This window comes from Dasypus novemcinctus, chromosome 3 (genome assembly GCF_030445035.2).
Source record: "Dasypus novemcinctus isolate mDasNov1 chromosome 3, mDasNov1.1.hap2, whole genome shotgun sequence".
NCBI lineage: Eukaryota > Metazoa > Chordata > Mammalia > Cingulata > Dasypodidae > Dasypus > Dasypus novemcinctus.
The window spans coordinates 171,250,452-171,271,887 of NC_080675.1; the positions used below are offsets into that span (position 1 = coordinate 171,250,452).

Genomic DNA, 21,436 nt, shown 5'->3' on the forward strand with positions numbered 1-21,436 from the left:
CAGGAAGGCAAACGGGCGCTAGGAGGAGTCCAGCCCCTTTCCGTGGGAAGCTCAGCCTTCTGTTGGGTGGTGCCCATTAGAACAAATCATATTTTTATCTCAAACCACCTTCCTTGTTGGGCAAGCACTTTCCGTGCAAACCAACGGCCTTCCAGACTTCTTACGTGACACCCCTTCCTCTCTTCTTTTCCAGGAGTGGCCTGCGTTCTTGGCATACACTGGACCGGAAGTCATAATTTCTTCTTCTATTCCCTCCACCGAACCCTGAAGGATAAAGTCGGTAGGTAACTGCTGAGAGGGGAGTGGCCTAAGCTCAGCGCTCTCAGGACTCTTCCTCCTAGGTTAGCTGAGATCACGTGACTGGCACCTTCACACCACTGTGGGGGGCCCAGAGCTGTGCGGGCAGAAGTGGGTGACTGCAGTGGCTACGGTGTGACCCCACGGGTCTGGCCCCAACCTGTCATGTTTGTCTGTTTCTTAAAGATGGCAGGTCAAAAGGGACAAAACCCAGAATCGGCCCCCTAGGGCTGCTGAGGCAGCTAAGGTCAAACGAGGGAGGGCTAGGGGCAGAAGGCCAGCTCCAGCCCAGCCCCATGGCCTGCAGACCAGAAGCCTCGGAGCAGTCACTGCAAGCCCCACCCCCAGGCTCTCATCGGAAACCTGCAGCTGATGACACTGTCCCTATCTACTACAGGGGCTGTTGTGAATAGAAGAATCCAAAGGAGTTTCTCTATGTGAAAGCTCCTTGAAACTGAAAAGCACTAAGGAAATAGAAGGCGGTGGTGGTGATTTCTTACAAACCGTGGAGGCAGTTAGATGAGCGAGTTCACTTTGCTCTAATTCCTTAAGCTGTTCACTTACTCTAGTTCTTATACCTCAAAAGTACAGTTAAAAAGGTCACAGAAAAAAACAAATTACGGAGAAGGGATTTCTTTCCTTCCATCCCTCTCCCTAGCAGTCTGGTCTCTAATTTCACCCCTGTACTGACTGGCTGTGTGACCTCGGGCAAGTCACTTACTTCCCTGCCTCAGTCTCCTCATCCTCAAATGAGGATACCAAAAGGACCTACCTCATAGGCCCACATGAGGGTGAAAGGAAGTTATACATCGTGGTGTTAGCATCTAGTAAGTGCTCATTGAACGTTAGCTCTAGAATGACAATAGTGCGACTTCTTACTACCCTAAGGAAGGAGACTAACATTGCATGGGGAGGCGAGGGATGACGCAGGAGGAGCTGACGGGCGGACTCGGGCAGTGGGGCTGCCTGCTGAGTGGCGTCCTCCCCGCCAGACCCCGAGAGCGTGTGGCCCTGTGCTGCGCCCATTGCAGTCTCTAGCCTGAGCTGCTCGGGCTCCTACCTGGTGCTGGCCTGTGACGACGGTGTACTCACCCTGTGGGACCTGCAAAAAGGTGAGCCCCTCTGCCTCTTGGCTACATACCTGGGAGAGTCTTCAGGCGAGGAGATTCCAGGAGCTCTGGAATTCCTGCAGGCTCCGGGCCTTCTGGTACCTCTGTGCTCTTACAATCACCCAGGGAGCTGGTCGTGCTGTCCCCTCTTTCACCCCTTCAACCACCATGTATTGAAGGTCATATTCCCCGCGTATTTAGGGAGTGCTTGCACTTTGCCAGCCCCTGAATCAGGTCCTGGAAGTTTGCCCATGACCTTCACCAGTACCGTCCAGACAGAAGTGTCTCCCAGCACGGCCAGTATGCCATATCGTGGTGGCCTCAGCCCCTCTTCTCAAGACTCTCAACATAAGCATGTCTTCTTTCCTGCTGGTCCACCCAGGCGGCGGGAGCTCATTGGTATTGGAGCTGAGAGACCTATAAAGAATCAGAAGTTAAAGTGGGAGCACCTGCCTTGGTGGGGCGCCAGGGTCCTGGGTCCAGCTTTGCGGGTGCAGAAAATCAGTGGACCCTACTTGATCAGGTTAAGGATGCATCGCGCTCTAACCAAACTTTTAAAAATGCAACTGGGCCTGTGCCTCCCTTGAGAGTGGAGGTGAGCATCTGCCCTGGGCAGCCCTCCGGCAGGTGAGCTGGCGAGGAGAACCAGAGCCGGCGCCCTGCTCACTGAGGGCTCGGGATGGGAACAGGGAGCTGGCTGTGCTCAGGGAGGCTGGAGGGGTGGAGAGGCCGCCTCACTGGGGCTCTTTCCAGTGGAAGGATTCAGAGGTTACAGAGGCCTGGAGCACATTCTCCTCACAGGGTGCTAAGCCAAACATCCGTAAAGGCCCTCCTGGGTCTTATTTATTGCATCCACAGCAGTATTATAATAGCGAACGAGATTCCAAAGAAAGAAGAGTGATTGCCATTTCCCAAGCCCTTGCCCGTTAGTTTGTTTTCTTGTTGTCTGGGTACACGCCCCTTCTCTTTTCTGAAGCTGTCCTCACCCCCATGCTCCAGTCCTAGCTGGGCGGGAGCCTCCTTCCATTCTGGGGCTGACTCCACTCCCTGCCCACGCCTCTCAGGACACGGAGGGGGTTCCCACGAGGGGGCTCCTCTCTCCCAATTGGGTTTTATGAGCTTACTCGCGGAGGGTGCGCCTTGCTTGATGTTCCCCAAGTCCGTCAGGGGCTCACTGGTCACAGGCCCTGTGCCAGGGCGGCCTCCCCCCGCCATTGCTGACCTGCTGCCACCATCGCCTTCTCCAGGATTCCCGCTTGGGGTCGTCGCCCTGTCCAAGGGTTGCTTCTGCCAAAGCATTCATTTCTTGAAGTACTTCCTGGTCCACAAAGGACAGAACGTGTATCCCGAGTTTCCGATGAAGTCCAGAATGAAATGCGTGGTGCTGTGCACAGATGCTTCCCTTCACCTGGTGGAAGCCGAGGGCACCCAAGGGCCCGCCATCCACGTGCTGGCTGAGAGGTCAGTGGCTCGGGGCAGGGCGGGGGACATGGCCGCCAGGCCGATGACGCCAGGTGGTGGTCTAAAGCCGACAGCCGGGATCACCTTCCCCAGGGGCGCGGCTCCTGCTGAGCTGCTCACCATCACCAAGGTCTTTTTTTTTAACGAAATTGTGTGATACAAAATGACATCTTTCATATCCCACATGACGGTGAAGAGGTCATTTCTTCAAAAAAATACTCTAGCCTTTTATTGTTTTCACTCTCATCTTTTTTTTAAAGATTTATTTTTATTTTATTTCTCTCCCCTATTCTCCCCCCACCCCCACCCCAGTTGTCTGCTCTCTGTGTCCATTCGCTGCGTGTTCTTCTGTGTCTGCTTCTGTTCTTGTCAGCGGCACCAGGAACCTGTGTCTCTTTTCGTTGCCTCATCTTGCTGCGTCAGCTCTCCGTGTGTGTGGCGCCACTCCTGGGCAGGCTGCAGTTTTTTCATGCTGGGCGGCTCTCCTTACGGGGTGCACTCCTTGCACGTGGGGCTCCCCTACGCGGGGGACACCCCTGCGTGGCAGGGCACTCCCTGTGCACAGCAGCACCACGCGTGGGCCAGCTCCACACGGGTCAAGGAGGCCCGGGGTTTGAACCGCGGACCTCCCATGTGGTAGGTGGATGCTCTATCCATTGAACCAAATCCGCTTCCCCTCACGCTCATCTTTAAATTGTGAACTATTTTATGCAGGCAGATGAACCTCGACAATGTATGTATAAGGTATAAAGGATAATGAGCTGCACACTGCTCTACTCACCACCGAGCTTTAAGAATTAGACCCTCTCCACTTCCATTGTCTCCTGAGAGCCTTCCCCCGAGCCTTCTCTCTTCTCCCCAAAAGATACTTATTAAGTACCCATTGCCAAATAAACAAACCACCCCAACCCCCGTGGCTTAAGGCAGCCGTAACCGTTTAGCCCCTGATTCTGGAGGCAGGCACTTGGGCCGGGCTCCGGGGGCAGTCCTCTTGGGCTTGCCAGGCTCTCACCTGTGCTGCAGTATCTGGCAGCTGGGCTGGGGCAGATGGCCCAAGGTGGCCTCGCTCACAGGTCTGGCCAGCAACAGGCTGTTGTGGGGGAGCCTGGGCTCTCCTCCTGTGGCCTCTCCAGCAGGCTAGCTCAGGTTGGGTCACATAGTGTCCAAGGGGTCCCCGCAGCCAGCGAGGGCTGCCCCGGTACACAAATGCTTGGCAAGCCTCTGCTTGTGTTGCATTGGCTCATGTCCTGTTGGGTAAAGCAAGTCACACAGCCACACCACATTCAAGGAGAGGGAAGGCAGACCCACCTTTTAAGGAGCCAAACACCATGGCCAGTTTTTTCTTTTCAATCCACTACCTCATTTTCTTAAATTCATCTTCCTCTGCTTTCCCCTAAGCATTAACCACAGCATATGGCTGTAACTCCAAACAATATATTGGTTAGCTTTGCATGTTTAGGGACTTTATAAATGGAATCATTTCATGTGTTCTCCCACTTGTCTTTCACTGTTATTTATTCCGTAACTTGCTTCACAGCATTCTTCATAAGAGTCATACGTGCAGATGCATGTAGCTCGGGCTTTTTTCTTTTCACTGCTGTATTGTATTCCTCTCTATAAATGCACCACTATTATTTAAGCTTTCTCCTACCAATGGCTATTTGGATTGTTCCCAGTTTTTTGCCCTAGGAACAGTCTTCTGCACATCTCCCAGTGGTCCTGGATATATGCCTAGGAGAAAACAGGAAAACTTGGAAGTCTTCGAGTAGAATGTCTGTGTCTTCTCATTTCCTACAGGTCTGTAAAGTACCCAAATGAAACCATCTGTGCGGTGGCCCCGGTCCCAGCCTTACCTGGCATGGTAGGTTGCCAGGTTCTCTCGTTCCTCTTCAGTGAATTTGCTCATTTTTTCCCTCGGAAACTCTTTGTCGAAGGCCTACTATGTGCTAGGTGCTGGACTAGCTTTTGGGCACACAGATGTGAAGGACAATGTCGCCACCCTCGGGGAGTGCACAGTTCATGGGCTGGCACCATCAGGCCTGGGGCATGAGACGGGCCGTGGTGTGACTGCAGAGGGGGTGGGGAACAGAGAGCCTCCCCTAAGTCAGCCTGCGAGGCTGGCGCAGGGAGTGGAGTCCTGTTAAAAATCTTTTTTATTAAGTTAATATTTTAAAGCCGTGTTAGGTTTACAGAGAACTCATGCAGAAAGTACAGAGTTGTCATATACCGCTACCCCCACCAACAGTTTTCCTTATTATTAACATTTTGCATTAGGGTGGCACATTTTGTTATAATTTTTTACTCCGATATTATTATAATTACATTATTAACTATGCCCCTAGTTTACATTAGGGTTCACTCTTTGTCTTGTACACTTCTATGGTTTGTTTGCTTTTTAAAAATTTTTCTATTGTGGTAACATATAAACAGCATAACATTTTCCATTTTCCCGCTTTCAAGTCCAGTGGTGTTAACGACACTCTCAGGGTTGTGCCGCCCTCACCACCATCCACTACCAAAACGTTTCCATCCGAGGGCGTACTTTTTGGAGCTGGTGCCAACTGAGCTGAGCAGGCAGCTGAGAAGGCAGCACCGTGGGGACGATAGAACAGTGTCTGCAGGTCGAGGCGGGGGCCAGGCCAGGCCACGGAGGGGCTGCCTGCTGGCAGCGGGTGTGGCCCCAACTTGGATGGGGGGCTTGAAGCGCGGAGGGCTGGAGCAGGGGGTCGAGTGGAGGCGCTGAGCAAGACGAGCTCAGGACCTTTGAACGTGGAGAGGGAGCAAGTGTGGCGCTGCAGGGGAAGTAGGGGCAAGGGGGAGCTTTTGAAGGCTGGGTGAGTGCACAATGCTCATCTACAGGGAGGAAAGAGCCCAGGCGGCGGGGAGGCCCCATCCGGGGCCCAGTGGATTGAGCAGGGTGCAGAGGAGGGGGGGAGAACATGGGGGGCACACGCGGGGGAGCCCTGCCGCGGTGAGGACGGAAGAACTGCACAGAGGGGCGGGGCTGAAGGGGGAGGGACAGCACTGGGGGGGCCCAGCCCCCTAGTGAGGGCCTGTGGTCAAGGCACCCCCAAAAGGGCAGGTGCAGAGGCGTTTCTGCCACTCCCTCCTCAGCCCGGAGGGGCCCTGAGGCCGGTGTGCCGCAGCCCCGTCAGTTCTCTGCTTCAGGTACTTCTGTCCGGCTGCTCGTCCTGTCCATACTGGGCGACCCCTAAACTACCTGCCCGTGAGGGACGGGGTGCAGCAGCGCGTCCATTCAGGTCTCTGGGCTTCCCAGGTGCTGATCTTCTCCCAGGACGGCTCTGTGCGCCTCATGGACGTGGCCAAGCCGCAGATTGCCTGTGCCTTCGCGCCCCCCAGGGCCTACTGCCTGGCGGCCCCCTGGAATCCGGTGTTCGTTGTGTCTTCACACCATCCGTGCTTCCTGCTCCGAGGTGCAGAAGCAGCCCAGAGGGCCGCTGGCCCTTGCCCTGACTGCTTCAGTGTCCCCACAGTGAGACCCAGCCCACCCATCTCCTCCCCACCCCCAGCCCACTCCACCAGTCAAAAAAACACTGCAGGTCGGGCCTCAGGGCCTTCTGTCAAAGTGCCAGCCAGCTCGTCCTGGTCCCGTGGGCATCTCCTCACAGCCCCTCCCAGATGACCCCGCCTTCATAAAGCCAGAGTGTCATTGTCTCCCCTCTCCGCCCCCTGCCCCCCTGCCTCTGTTCCTGGTTGCCATCTGTCATCACAGAGGACGCTGTTTCTTGTTCCTTTCAGGGGACCATCCTGATGAAATGGAGCATACCGACGCTTCCAGGGACACCCGAAATTCTATTTTCTATTTTAGTTTTGAGACCTACCCACTCCTGGAAAACATCTCAAGAAATTGCACGATTTCTCAAAGTGACTTGGCGGCTAACACGGCCTTCCCCCAGACACTGCCGTTGGAGAAGAGATGCGAGCGTTTCCTCCATGAGGGGTAAAGACTCCCGTGTCTAAATCCCGTCCCTGCATCTGGGGCTGACTCTTTTTTTTTTAAAAGATTTATTTATTTATTTCTCTCCCCTTCCCCCCACCCCAAACCCCGGTTGTCTGTTCTCTGTGTCTATCTGCTGCATCTTCTTTGTCCACTTCTGTTGTTGTCAGCTGCACAGGAACCTGTGTTTTTTTCTTTTTGCTGTTTCATCCTCTTGTGTCATTTCTCCGTGTGTGTGGCACCATTCCTAGGCAGGCTGCACTTTCTTTCGCACTGGGTGGCTCTCCTTATGGGGCGCATTCCTTGCGTGTGGGGCTCCCCCATGTGGGGGACACCCCTGCGTGGCACGGCACTCCTTGCGTGTGCATGGGCCAGCTGCACATGGGTCAAGGAGGCCCGGGGTTTGAACCACGGACCTCCCATGTGGTAGACGGACGCCCTAACTTCTGGGCCAAGTCCGCTTCCCTGGGGCTGACTCTTGATTGAGGAATAGCAGAGTTTGTTTTATGGCAAGATCCTTTCAGCATTTAAATTCTACTTTAACAGCACAATCCCACCCTATCATAATCCAAGAGCCACACTCCAGCTCATGGTTGGGTTGGTAGAAAAGGCGTAATGAATTCAGGCTTCCACCTGGTGCTGTCTTTTTTCTTTTTTTAATAAAGGGTATTTATTTGGGGTAGAAGCTTACAGATACCAGGCCATAAAGCTTAAGTTACTTCCCTCACCAAAGTCTATTTGGAGCAAGATGGCTTCTCACATCTGTGAGGGTTCCGACTTCCTGGGTTCCTCCCTTCCAGGGTCTTGTTTCTCTCTTCTCTGTGTGCTTACTTCCTGGGGCTCCAGCATCAAATTCCAACATCAAAAACTCTCATCTCTGTCCTTTTCCATGCCTTTTATCTGTGAGCCCTCACCCACCAAGGGGTGGGGACTCAACACCCTAATGACGTGGCCCAATCAAAGCCCAAATCATAACTTACATCCAGGTACAGACCAGATTACAAACATAATCCAGCATCTGTTTTTGGAATTCCTAACCATATCAAACTGCTATAGTGTTGTCTTTTATTTTCACAATTGCTTTTTTTTTTAAGCATGTCTAGATCATTAGACACAGTCATCTAAGACAAGGGTTAGCAAACTATAGTCTGTGGGCCAAATGTAGCCCACTGCCTGTTTTTGTAAATAAAGTTTTATTGGGACAGCCACGTACTTTTGTTTAGGTACTGGCTGTGGCTGCTGGTGTGCTGCAGTGGAGGAGGTGAGTAGTTGCAACAGTGACCATATAACCCATAAAGCCTAAAATATTTACTCTCTGGTCCTTTGGAGGAAATGTTTGCCAACCTCTTTCCTGTTACCATCATCTAGAGAAATGGTTTGCGTATGCACTTCTCTTCTCCCTCTCCTACTCTGCCTTTCCTAATTCTGCACAGACTCTTTGCTTGCTTACTGTTCTGCTATAAAAGCATTCGGGGGAGTGGATATAGCTCGAGTGGTTGAGCGCCTGCTTCCCATGTGTGAGGTCATGGGTTCAATCCCTGGTACCTCCTTAGAAAAAAAAGAAAGAATGCAAAAGCGTTCAGAACTATACTCAGTCCATTCTGCAGGAAGGGGTAACTCTTCTAATCCATTCCACAACAGATTTTGGGAATTTTCAAATCCTTGTTGATGATTCCCCGCCATGCTCTGACAAGACATTTTAGATGGAATGGTATCACCAGTGGAGCACTGGATTCTTGTCCTAGGCCTGCCACTACAGGGCTGGGTGACTTGGGCAGGTCCCTTCCCTTCCAGGCCTCAATGGCCTTATGTAATCTCTCCAGTCTCCATAATGTCCTTTCACAATCAGAGAGGAAGTAGTGTAGACTGGTTAAGATACACAGGTTTGGAACCAAAGAGACGTGGGTGTGAATTCTAATGCTACCACTTACTGACTCTGATAACTTGTATGCGCTCCATAACTTCTCAGAGCCTCAGTTTCCTCATTCATTTATACACACACACACACACATACATAGAGACAGAGAGGAGGAGAGAGACAGAGGAGAACCTCTGACGTGCCAGGCTGGGTTCTGGACACTCCAGTGATGCCTGCCTTCAGGTCCTTGTAGGCGCCAAGTGTGGAGGTATTAGGTGAGATAATCCACGTGAGGCGCCAAGCTAGGGTGTCGGTTCAGTAAATGATGGTGGCCATCTCCCTGTAACCCCAGTTGATGCCTGGGAAAATTATAAGCACCCGCACTAGGTGGCACCTCAGCTCCTCCTTGCTCTCCCTCTCCTGCCCAGCTCTAGCTATTTCTGCCCTTCCTGTATTGTGGTCAGTTGCTTGGGTGGCATCAGCATCCCATGCAGGCAGGTGTGCCCATTCGTCAGGAGAGCACCGTGGTCTCATGGGTCTTAGGAGGAGAGAGGGACAATGAAGAAGGGAACAGTGGACATTGCCCCTGATTAAAGATTTACCAAGAATGCTCAACTCTTCCTCACGTGGTGATTTCTTATTTTGACCCTTGATGACTTGACTTGTTCTCAGGAGACGCAGCCGAAGAACTTAAGGTTGAAGTGTCATGATGTCTACAACTTATTCTCAAACGGTTCAAGGAAATACATATGAGAGAGACAGAAAGAGAGATGGAGATAAAATATTAACAACTGGTGAATCTAGGTTACAACTCTTCTATAAGTTTGAAATTTTTCAAAATGACAACGGGGGACATTCAGGTTAGGAAATATTATTTACAGCATAATTCTGGTTTTGAGAAAGAGAAGACTGTGCACCAATAGTAACGTGGTTCTATTTGGGTGATGGAATTATGCGTGATTATTTTCTTTTTATCTTCCCTATTTGCAACTTTTCTACAAAGCAGTATTCATCATTTTGGCAAGTAGATTAAAATGTTCATGAGAAGTCAGAAGCATGAGGCTGTCAAGGCTGTAACAAGGCAGCTCTCATTGGGTCACGGCATGGAGCTTTCCGGCACTATAGATGTGGTTTGGACAACTTGTTTAATGAACTGGTTTCCATTTCTATCGTTTCTTGTCTAACCGCCTCCTTTTACTAGTCAGGAAAGGGTGAGCCTTCTCAGTTTCCCCAAAGGCCACCTGGCCCTGTGGAAACGGGTCAGGGGTCAGTAGCTCCAAGCTCTTGGAGGCTCCAAGAGCTCCAATTCTTGGGGGTTACCCTTAGGGATCTGACTCGAAGGAATCTTTACTTGGACACGGTCATAGTATTTGCATCCTAGCTCTCATGGCAACTCATGTTCTGAATCAGATCCCAGAGAGCAATTGGAAAACGTTATGATTCAAAGAAATCTTTTCCTGTTCTACTTGCTCTGCAGTCTGATTTCTGGGGCTTTCCCAAGAATATCCCACCCCTGCAATATTTTATTATGAAAAATTTCAAGGGTACAGCAGCTATATGAAAATTTTTTTCAGTGAGCGCCCATATACCCACAACTTAGATCTTATTAAGATTTTGCTATGTTTGTTTTATCACTTATCTCCATCTATGTTCCAAAGTTTTTTTAAAAAGATTTATTTATTCCCTCACGCTTTGTTTTTGCGCTCACTCTCTGCTTTTCTTTGTCCATTTGCTGTGCATTCTTCTATTCTTTTGTGTCTGCTTGTCTACTCTTTCGGTAGCACTGGGAACTGATCCTAGTACCTTCTGGAGTGGGAGAGAAGTGCTCAATCTCTTGTACCACCTCAGCTCCCTGGTCTGCTGCATCTCTTATTGTCTCTCTTCTGTGTCTCTTTTTGTTGTGTCATCTTGCTGCGCCAGCTCTCCACTCAGGCCAGCACTCTTGCACGGACCAGTACTCTGTGCGGGCCAGCTCTCCGTTCAGGCCAGCTCGCTGCGCAGGTCAGCTTGCCTTCAGCAGGAGGCCACAGGAATCGAACCCTGGACCTTCCATATGGTAGATGGGAGCCCAGTTGCTTAAGCCAAATCCACTTCCCTGTCCCAAATATTTTAATCCCCATCTTTTTTATTTTTTTATTTTTACTTACTCTTTGAGTCTGAACAGTTTCCACTGGCCCTAAGATTAGGTGAAACTTTTAAGTCAGTGGGTTCATGTAGCAATAGATTTAAAGTTTCAAACTTGCATTTGTCTGTCAAAATTGTTTTCACCAAATCCTCACTGGGACTTCTGACAACAGAGTGAAATGGAGCTGCCTTTAGGGCTTTGAGAGGAGATGAGTTCCCGCCAAATCAGTCCCAGCCGGCCGCCCCCCCCCCCCCCCCCCCGCCGGGGTGCCATGTCCATCTGGCTGGACTTCCCATCTGGTTTAGTGCCTGCCAACTCTGGCTGAGTCGTACTTCTTCTGGTCACAACAAAGCAAAGATTTCAGGAACAAAGAGTCTCTCCCTTTATTCCCTGTGGAATACAAGGCCAAGCAAGATCCAGGTTCTACCCACCCACTTTTCAGAAGGTGGGCTTCTGGAATGACCCAACAGTCCCAGGCCCCAGGGATGTGGCTAGGGGTGGGCAGGCCCTGTGTGGGCGCCATGTGACCGCTTCTCAGCAAAGCTGGAGGAGGGCGAGGAGTGGTGTTCTGATCCTGTTTATTACTGTCCCTGAGGTGGACACTGGGGGCCTATGGTGTCATCACATCCTAACTTTCCTTGGCCTCTCTTGGGAAGCAACGGGATGATTCTCTCCCAAAATTATTTATAGATTCACAGATCCCCAAATAGGCCAACAGTCAGGCTGTTTGAATTCCAAGAACTGTGCAAGGGTTTTGCAGATGTTCCATCTTCCCTCCCACTTTGTGGATGGAAGCCGGTCTTCCTGGAAGGTGCATGCACTTGCCTTGTCAGTACCTGGCTTAAAAATAAACCCCAGGCATCGTTTGCCACGTCGTCACGGGCAGGAAACGCCATGGTTGGCTGCCCGGGGGGGAGGGCTTTTTCCAGGGGGTTCCTGTGAAGCCCGCCTGCCAGTCAGTGCCGGGTCTCGGCTGAACTGAGGTCTCATGCCTCTCCTCGCCCTCCTCGGCTGTGGAGCAGGAGCAAAGGGCGCACTCGGGCAGGTGCGGCACCTGCCGCGTAGGGTGCCGCCACCAAGCTCACACGGCAGCCACCCTAAACCTTCGTCACCACTCACGTCTCCCCCCACCTCTGCCCTGACCTCCTGCCCTCCAGTCCCTCGGCTGCGCGCTCACCTGGGCTGTCCCCAAGCCCCCACCCTCAGTCCACCTGCCTCCTGCCTCCTAGTCAAAGGCACCGGCTCAGACCCGAGGCTCAGACCTCCTCCTGGATTCGGGCTCCCAGGCCGGCCCCACCCCAGGGCCCCAGGACCTTGTTTCCTCAGCTTTCTTCTCTCCCGTCTGGTTGGCACCCCCTCCCTCCCACTGGCTTGTCCTAGTCATGGAATCACGTCGCCATGTTCCCATGTTAGAAAGCGAGCAAGCAAGGGCCGTCCTCTGCCCTGCCGCCTGCCTCCCGTCAGAGCTAAACTAGGGGACCGCGCGCCGCCCACTCCTCTGCCCTCTTCTCCCATTTGCTCCCCGCCCCTCTAGACCAGCTGTGGGTCCGTCTGGCCCCACGCCTCCAACTGAACAGCCTTACTTGGCTCTTTTGGTGATTTCCCCTAATGTTTCTGTGGTACCTTCTTAGAGGTGGGACTTTAGGGTCACAGCATAGGAACAATTGAGAGGGTCGTGCCCCCCGGGCCCGTGGGGATGCCGCACAGCTTTGCCCCCCACACACTCTGTATGCCGATGCCGTGGCCTCACCCCTGCCCTCGCCGGTGATGGAATGTTGGGCAAAAAATTGATAGCTCATTATTGTTTTAATTTGGAAATTAAGGAGGTGGAGCATCTTGTTGTTCTGTGCAGTGTAAGTGTCTGTCTCCTCTTCTGTGCTTTGTCCTGGTTCACTTTCCTTTTTTTAAAAAAATTAACTTTCTTTACCAACATTCCATATCCCAAACTTATACTCCCTGTTCATTTTCTTTTTTGTTTTTTTTTTGAAAGTGAGTTTCATTTATTCCATATTCCCACAAACACTTGGTTTTGAAAAACTTATAATTTACACACTTGTCAGAAGTGAGGTAATCATACTCTTTTGCATTTTTATATTACTGAAATGAAACATAAAAATAATTTCATTTGATTGTTTTTATTTTCATTTCATTTTGTACTCTTTAGTTTTGAGGATGTTAAAATGTTTATTCATATCTTTCCCCTTTTTATTCTGGATTGTTTATTTTTTCCTTAATAATTGTAATACTTCTTCATTTCCTTTTGATTTTAAGAGTTCTCTGTCGTAAATAAGTTTTCCTATCCGCCTTTGGACTGGAGTTGTTCTGACGGCGTGTGTAGCCCGGCGGCACTGTCGCCGCCTTCCTCAGGCTGCGCGGAGCGGCGGGGCTAGCCTTGGGAGCAGGGACGTGGCCCTGGGACGTGCTGGGGGCTGCCGGGAGGGGCAGAAGCTTGCCTTGGGCGCCCTCTAGCCGTGGACGGGGGCAAGGTGGCGCCTCCCACACTTGGGGGTCGCCATTTGTGAAACAGGTCTCGCAGGGCATGCTCAATAAAAGTTAGGCACTTTTCATTAGTCGAGCAATGCAGAAGCCCTCCCCCATGCCAAAATTATGTTTGAAAACTCACCCACGGTCTCTGAACATATTGATGGTTTGGTTTTTGGTCTTCCTTTTAAACTTTGTCCTAGTTCCCTGTATTCAGCTGCCAACTGGATGGCCCCTCATTGATTCCAGTTCTTTCTGACCCTTTGACCCAGCAATTTCATTTCCACTGATCCTAACATCATAAATATGGTCTGTTAACTTTTTTTAAGCACGATGCTAAGTGTTCGCATAATCTTATTTTTCTTATCCTCAACTTCATCCTCAGCGAGGAAGTTGAGGCTTACGTGTGTCAGGTCACCAACTTGTCAATGAAGGAGCTGGGTTTGAGCACAAGCAGTTTGAGCCAAAACCTGAGCTTCTAACCTTCACTCTCCCCTGCCTCTCACCCAGCCAGTCTCCCACCCACATCCCTGCTGGCAGTAGCAAAACCCTGGAAGCCCCAGGAGTCATCAGCAGGGACAGAGAACGAGGCAGATCTGCAGCTGCTGCCCAGAAGTGATTTCTAGGATATGTTTTCAGTGAAAAAAGCAAGGTGCACAACTGTTGCATGCTTCCATATACATTATTAAACAAACAACAAAAAAGACTACATACATATCTGTGTGTGTGTGTATGTGAAAAATGTTAAATGATATACCAAAAGCTGTTAATTATGGTTGCTTTTGGGAACAGAAAATAAGGCTCTGAGGTGGAAGGGAGGTTTTCTTTTAATTGCATACCCACTTGCATTATTATTATTTTGTTTTTTAGGAGTCCTGGGGCTTGAACCTGGAACCTCATACATAGGAAGCAGGTGCTCAAAACACTGAGCTACACCTGCTCCCCATTTCGTTATTTTTTAAAGCAGTGTATAAATTACATTTTCACATTAAAAATTGATTTGATGTACTGAGTGCCAGACATATTTCCACATGTATGTCCCACATAGTGAGCCTCAAAACAAATCTGAAGCGACAATCATTGTCTTTCCCCCCAGTGTTCTTCTCCCTGCTGTCTCTAAGCTTTTCCATGTCATCCCATCCACTCGGGCACCTGAGCCGAGGCCTGGGTGGCATCTGGCACTCCCTCCCCCACCACGCCCCTACCAGCTCTTAGAATATGCTGGAAGCCTCTTCCACCTGCTAACAGCAGCCATCTCTGGTTGCCAAAAAGAGAAGAATCTTGGGCTTCTCCAGTTTTTCTGCGGTGAACATGCTTTTACTCACTTGTTTTTCAATTCTTATTTTTTTAAAAGACTCAACCCAAACATCTTATCTTCTGGTGAGGCAGGGCTGACCTCTCTTTCTTTCCATGTACTTACCTCTTGGCACTTAAATGCATCCTATGGTAAGCGATGCTCTGCTCTTGTCATCCTGCTACACTGGAGAAGGGCAACTGTTTTCTTCACTTTGATCTTTCTAACACTAGTACCTGTGGCTGTCACCAGTAGATGCTCCAGAAAGGGAATTGTTGGCATTCTGATGTCCATGCCAAGGTTAAACCGGACTTGTAGTTCCTCAGTTAACTGTCCCTTCTATTAACTTGCACCTCAGGATTTGGACTGCCGGGCCTCTCATCCATTCACTAAAGTGTTGTGAGCGCTGACTCTGCCCCAGGCTGGGACCCAAGGACACAGGGATGCCACCGATGTGTTATCTTGGAGTGTCTCTTGAATTGGTACCCAGGTGTCTAGAGTCTGCCCTGGACCCCTGGGGGCCGGGGAACTGTGGCACGAAGCAGCTTCCTCTCCTCCCTGGCTTGTGTGGCCCGTAGGTTTCTGAACCTGGAGAAGAAATTGGTGAAAGAGGAGGAGCACTGGACCCGGCTCCGGAGGTACTCCTTGCTTCTCCAAAAGAGAATTTCAGTAAGTGACGCAACCTCCAGCCCAGGGCCCTCTGGGAAGGTTTCGGCCTCCAGGCAGCTGCCGCCCAGGACGCCCTGCACGGAAGGCACACTGTGAGGAGGAGCCTCTGTTCCCCAGCCCGAGGGGCCTGGACTTGCAGTTCCAGCTGGGAGAGGCGCCCTGCTGCAGGCCCTCGGCAGCGCCCTGGCGAGGGCAGCTGTCCTGCCCAAATAAACAGCATGTTGTTCCCGACGCCAGAGACCTTGTGGTTTGTGACCTAGTGTCCCCCACCTGTCCCAGACGCCAGGACCCCTCGCCTCGGGCCTGAGGAGCCCCTTGCCTCAGACGAGCAAGGGCGCCACACACCGTGGGCTGCGGCCTCCTTATCTCTCCACCCACTTCTTCCTGCCCGGCTGATTCATAATCTTTACGGAATCAGAATCGCTTCGACGATGCCGAGGCTCCGAGTGGCTGAGTGACTGCCTGAGTCCACACAGGCGTGAGGGGCAGAGCAGGGCCAGGCAGCCAGGCAGGGACCTGCGCTCCCGCCCTTGGCGGTGGGCCCGGGAACCCGAGAGGGGGCCGAGGGCAGAGGGACGGTGGGCAGCCCCTCAGGTGGTCCTCTGAGAGCTGCAGGAGGCTAACCCCGTCCCCAAGAAGGGAGACTGCGGGCGGCCTCCCCGCTCCTGGGGCAGGCACCTCCCTCATGGCGCTGGTTCTGATCAGCTGAATGCCCCCCTTGAAGGGGACCCCACCCGATACCCTCCGCCCAGCCCCCCTCCCCACCACGAGGACAGAAACACAGCAGCAGAAATCACTTTTTACAGTCATTCTTTTCCTCTGGACCAGGCTCTTCACAGTATTTGAGATGAGCGAGAAAAACCTAGAAAGGTGGCCTTGGCCTGACACACGCTGTGATAGGGAGCTAACGTTTATGGGGGTTGCTGTATCTGACACTGACGCTTTAAGTGACCTTGTGAAATGCATATGTCATTATGCCCATTCGACGGATGGGGAAATGGAGACTCAGGTTACACAGCTTGGAACAGCCGGTGCCAAGTCCTGGTGGACTTTGTCAACATCAAGTGTCAGAAACCCAACTTGGATGAACTCTAGCAAAAAAGAGGGTTCGTGGGCTGCTACAGCTCAGCTTAGTCCAGGCGTAACGCTTCTGTGTGGCTGGATGCAGAAGCTGAGGTAGCAGCGGGCTCTCTCTCCAGGTCTGGGGTCTGGCTCCCTTTTCAGGTAGGCCCTCTGCTCGGGTGACAAAATGACCACCAGCCTTCCTGAACTGTCCCTGTGATGGCAGTGCCCACCCCTGGGGGGGGACGCCCCACCCACACTAAGGCTTACCGTGAGGGAGCGCTGCCTGAGGAAAGGAGATGAGGGGGCTGGGGGGGGGAAAGGTGGGGGCTGATGCCGGCCCAGGGGAGGCTCACCCCCTCCAAAGTCCTGTGCTGCCACCGCCAGGCCACCCCCTCATTTGCTGAAGGGGGTGAGGGGATTGTGAGGGGAGGAAGAGGTGAGTTGGTGCCTTCCCAGGGAGCCTGGCATGCTGGGTCCCCAAGAGGGACTAAGGAGGAAGCGGCTGGCTGAGGCCCGCTGGGGACCCCCAGCTGGGAGGCCGGGCCACCAGGGTGCCAGCCATCCTCGGGGCCCAAAGGGGTCCTTGCTCACTGGGTGACAGAGCCCCTCAGGAACAACAGGAAGCCAGAGTCTCCTCAGGGGCGCGCTGGCAGCGCTGGGACCAGGGCGAGGCCAGCGAGGTGCTCGGCCCAAAACCCTGAGGGGGCTGGGGACAAAGCGGCCTCTGGCCTCCCCGAGACAGCCGGGGCTTTGCGCTTAGACCAGGCCAGCGCCACCCCCGCCCTGCTGCACCTGACTTCTCCAGGTGCGGGGTGCTTCAGCCTCTGGAGGCGTCCCGCTGCCCCCCACATGGCCCTGTTTACTAGCAACGCGTGGCCAGAGGGACGTGGGCCGAGCGCGGCGGGGTCGGAACTGGGGGCTCTTCCCGCCTTCCTCCTGGGCGCCGCCTACCCCAAGCCGAGCCGAGCCTCCCCCTGCGCCGGTTCTTCTGGTGACTCACGCTGGGGCAGGTTAGTACAGGGGAGCGAGGAGGAGGAGGGCCAGGCACGCCGGCAGACGGCATGGCCGGGAGACCCCCTGGAAACCACTACACCTGAAACCAAAGCCGAGGGCCCCGCCGAGACCGTGACCCCGAGGTCCCCGTTGGGACTCTTTCTGGGGCCAAGGCGAGGCCCCGGATAATTCCAAACAGGCCTCCCCATTGGGCCCAGATAACCCCAAACTACAGGCCTCACCGCGGGCCGCCACACTTGGTGGGGCAACCTGTAACGGTTGGGGCCCTTCCTCTTAGCATTAGCAAGGCGAGGAGTAATTAACAGCTTAATAAAGGCGACCGCACAAGCCAGATCGCTCTCTGCCTAGAGGAGCCCACATCAAATCTCAGTGCGTATTTCTGTCCTATTCTCCCATTTTTCAGCAAGCTCTGTCCTTTTCTCCCATCTCTCAATTCTTTTCCCTGGCCAAACTAAACTGGCAGGTGCCTAAATTCGACAGAGCCAAGAGCCTAGAGGCATCCAGCACTTCCCTGGCTTCCAAGGGATTACCATCTCCTTTCTCTGCTTCTGGGTTTGTACTGTGCCCTTGGTAAGTCCTTGAATAAACTAACCACACATGGGACAATCCGCTTAGCTGCCCCTCTTTAAACACTGGCCATCCCAGCATCGGCAGCTACACAGCCTTCTCAGTGTGGAGCCACCTGTGCCCTCAGGGGGCATTAGTTCACACGCCATGCACGCGCACACACCCGGCCTGCCAGGCCACCCCAAAGACCCCATTTGCCAACCCCCCCCACCCCCACAGACGCATACTAGCTTTGTGACAAGTTCCTGGACCTTTCCGTACCTCAGTTTCCTGCTCTGTAAAGTAGGTGTCATTTCAACAATGACTTGAAATTAGATGGTGACTCAAAAGCCCGAGGCACAGAGCCTGGCACACGGTAGCTGCTCTGGAAATGTTTGCTTTTCTTCACTTGAGTTCTGACCAGGTCAGGTTGTGAAAGCTGCTGTGGCGGAAAGGAGGGCAGTGACCGCAGGGCAGGCCGGGACCCGCGGGCTGGCCCCAGGCGGGGCTCCCCTGGGCCGGTGCCATCAATCTCACTCCCACCTCCAGGCAGGCATGGCCCCCAGGGCCTGGTGAGGTGGGGTACCGCGGGGCACCCTCTATTCTTTTTTTTTTCCCTCTCCCCTTCCTCCCGTCCCCCACCCCCACCCCCCCCGTTGTCTGTTCTCTGTGTCTATTTGCTGCATCTTCTTTGTCCGCTTCTGTTGTTGTCAGCAGCATGGGAATCTGTGTTTCTTTTTCTTGCATCATCTTGCTGTGTCAGCTCTCCGTGCGTGCAGCGCTGCTCCTGGGCAGGCTGCACTTTCGCACTGGATGGCTCTCCTTACGGGGCGCACTCCTTGCGCGTGGAGCTCCCCTATGCGGGGACACCCCTGCGTGGCAGGGCACTCCTTGCGCGCATCAGCACTGCGCATGGGCCAGCTGCACACGGGTCAAGGAGGCCCGGGGTTTGAACCGCGGACCTCCCATGTGGTAGGCGGACGCCCCAACCACTGGGCCAAGTCTGCCGCCCCACCTTCTATTCTTAAAGCAATTTTATTGTAGTAACATACAACAGAATATTGCCCATTTCCCCCCACTTTCAAGTACACATTTCAGTGGCGTAAATGACACTCACCGGGCGGTGCTACCCTCAGCTCCATCCATCACCACTGCTTTTCCATCACTCGGACCGGAACCTCTGCACCCATTAAGTGTCGACTGCCCATTCCTCAGCTCCCTCTGGAGCTGAGACTCACCGGTGCGCAGCCGGACAGAGGCCGGGTGGCCGGTGGTTGAGCACGCGGGCTCTGGAGTCACATCTGGCTTTGAGCCCCTGCGTGGTGGCTCCGCAGCTCTATGGGCACATCAGCTCACCTTGGGTACTTTCCCATCCTCAGAACGGCCCCGTTAACTATGCGTGCCTCGTGGGCCGGCTGTGAATTTAGGGCGAGCACACTTCAAAGGCCCACCTAGCCCTGGCATCTACCCCCGGGGCATGGGCACACGGGGTTTTGGAGTACAGGGTGGGACTGGCCCAGGAAGGGGCCGGGGCGAGGGGGCAGCGGGAGGCGAGTCCTTCTTATCCCCAATCCTCGGGCCCGGCTGCTGTTAACAGGGACGTGTTAATGAAAATTCACACCCGGGTGCTAATAAACGGCGGGCGGCTCCGGGCTCCGAGCCAGCAGCGGGGAGGACAGGCCCTCGGCAGGGGAGGGGGCCGGCCAATGAGCCCCACTTATCTGTGAAAAGACTTGCTAATAACTGTAATTCCCCATCCTAAAACGCAAGGCCTTTGCCATGCAAATAGATTTTCCAAGAGGGGCTGGCCTCCGGAGCAGACTTCCAGCTTGGCTCCAGTTAGGGTCCTGGGAGGGGAGAGTGGGGCGGGGCGAGGTGCGGGAAAGGAGGGAGTGATCAGAGGAGGTGTGAGCTCCTGCCCCCTGCGGGGCCTCGGCTTTTGGATCTCACTCCCGGCGGCCAAACGCTGGCCAGGCTGTGCCCGGCTCAGGCTGGACCTGCCCCCTCTCCAAATCCCTGCACCCTGCCAGCCTGGGCCAAAACACTAGAGATGGTTTCTGAGGTGGTTTAAAAACAAACCCATAGGTGGGGGGAGGTACTGGAGTTCTCTGTATGACTCTTCTATTATTTTGGCAACTGTCCTGTATATCAAAATAAAAAGTTAAAAAAAAAACCCAGCAGATGAATGGATAAACAAAATGTGGTATATCCATACAATGGAGTATTATTCGGCAATAAAAAGGAGTGAAGTTGATACATGCTATGGACTTTGAAAATATTATGTAAAGTGGAAGAAGCCAGTTACAAAAGAACAGAGGCTGTTAATCCCATTTACACATGTCCAGAATAGGCAAATTTATAGAGACTTAAAGTAGATCAGTGGCCACCTAGGACTGAAGGAGTTGACGGGAGATTGCCAATAGACAGGGATTGCTTTTTGGGGAGATGAAAATATTCTGAAGTAGACAGTGGTGATGGTTGCACAACCTTATGAATATACTAAAACTATTGCATTGTACTCTTTGAAGTTGTGAAACTTCGGGTATGTGAATTATGTCTCAATAAAGCTCTTATTAAAGATCTGTATTTCAAAGACACTTGCAGGGGCGGGGGAAGAACTGGGGGCCCATTTAGGGCCAAGAGTCCCTTGGGTAGAGGCTATCCCCCATCTCCCCAGCCCACCTCCCACCCCCAGGCTTGACTGCTCCTCACCAGGCTCTTCCTGGGCCCAGGGCCTCCTCCCCACCCCGGCCCAGGGCTTCCCTGACCTGAACCCAGCCAGTGTAGACAGCAGAGCAGCTTAGCCTGGTTCCAGGGCAGTTCTGTGGATCTGGATGCAGGTGGACCCAGGCAGGGTGACCAGGAGGAGGCCGGCTGGATGAGCCCCTCACCCACCCCAGCTCGGCCTCCAGGAGGTCAGTTCATGAACTCAGGGTGGGCCCACATGTGATTTTATGTCACAAGCCACATAGGAGGGGAACCAGAGAGACAGGAGATGGGAAAACGCCAGGGTCCAGGCCAGGATGCTCCAGCAAGGGGATTTCAGGGCTCAGGACACAGTGAAATGACTCCTTGGAGCTGGTGCCCCCTCAGGGCCCAGAATGAATGGGGCTGGAAAAATCCTACCAGGGTCAAAGCCACGACTCGGGTGTCCTATTTGGGCTTGAGCACAGATTTCTAGCTGCTGCTTCTGTAAATGGTTATTTGGGTAAAATAATGATATATATAGAGAGAATAATCAAGTACCTGATGATAACGCAATAATGAAACTGGATTTTCTATGGATATACTTGAGTTTTATCCAGCCTCCCACCAGGTCCTAAGAAATGATGCAAGGACAGATCTACTGGATTCCATTTTCTCACAGGAGGCACCCACTCCTCACCCAAGGCAGGCCCATCTAGAACAGGAGATGCTGAGCCAGACGGGGAGGAGGGGGGAAGGGGTCTGGTTGAAGGGTGAGGATTGTAAGAAACCTCCTAACTCTCTGTTCTTTGCAGAGAGGGAGGGAGGTTCCGTCCATGTGGGGGTGAAGGTCAGGGAAGAACTACTTGCCAAG

At 53.0% G+C, this 21,436-nt stretch overlaps 1 protein-coding gene across 5 annotated transcripts in view; it reads left to right on the forward strand.

Annotated features, from left to right (window-relative positions):
• The window catches only part of WDR93 (WD repeat domain 93), a 50,640-nt gene extending 35,157 nt beyond the window's left edge, over window positions 1–15,483 (forward strand). For 2 of the 5 annotated variants that reach the window (XM_058294685.1, XM_058294686.1), the window contains exons 11-17: window positions 194–280; window positions 1,290–1,409; window positions 2,654–2,867; window positions 4,665–4,728; window positions 6,145–6,301; window positions 6,627–6,828; window positions 15,162–15,483. In XM_058294685.1, coding sequence (XP_058150668.1) covers window positions 194–280; window positions 1,290–1,409; window positions 2,654–2,867; window positions 4,665–4,728; window positions 6,145–6,301; window positions 6,627–6,828; window positions 15,162–15,348 — 1,031 coding nt within the window. In that variant the 3' untranslated portion in view covers window positions 15,349–15,483. Of the gene's footprint in view, window positions 1–193; window positions 281–1,289; window positions 1,410–2,653; window positions 2,868–4,664; window positions 4,729–6,144; window positions 6,302–6,626; window positions 6,829–9,355; window positions 9,483–15,161 lie in introns of those variants that run through there. The other 3 variants (XM_058294687.2, XM_071214370.1, XM_071214369.1) reach the window with 3 other exon arrangements.
• Window positions 15,484–21,436: the final 5,953 nt, after the last annotated feature.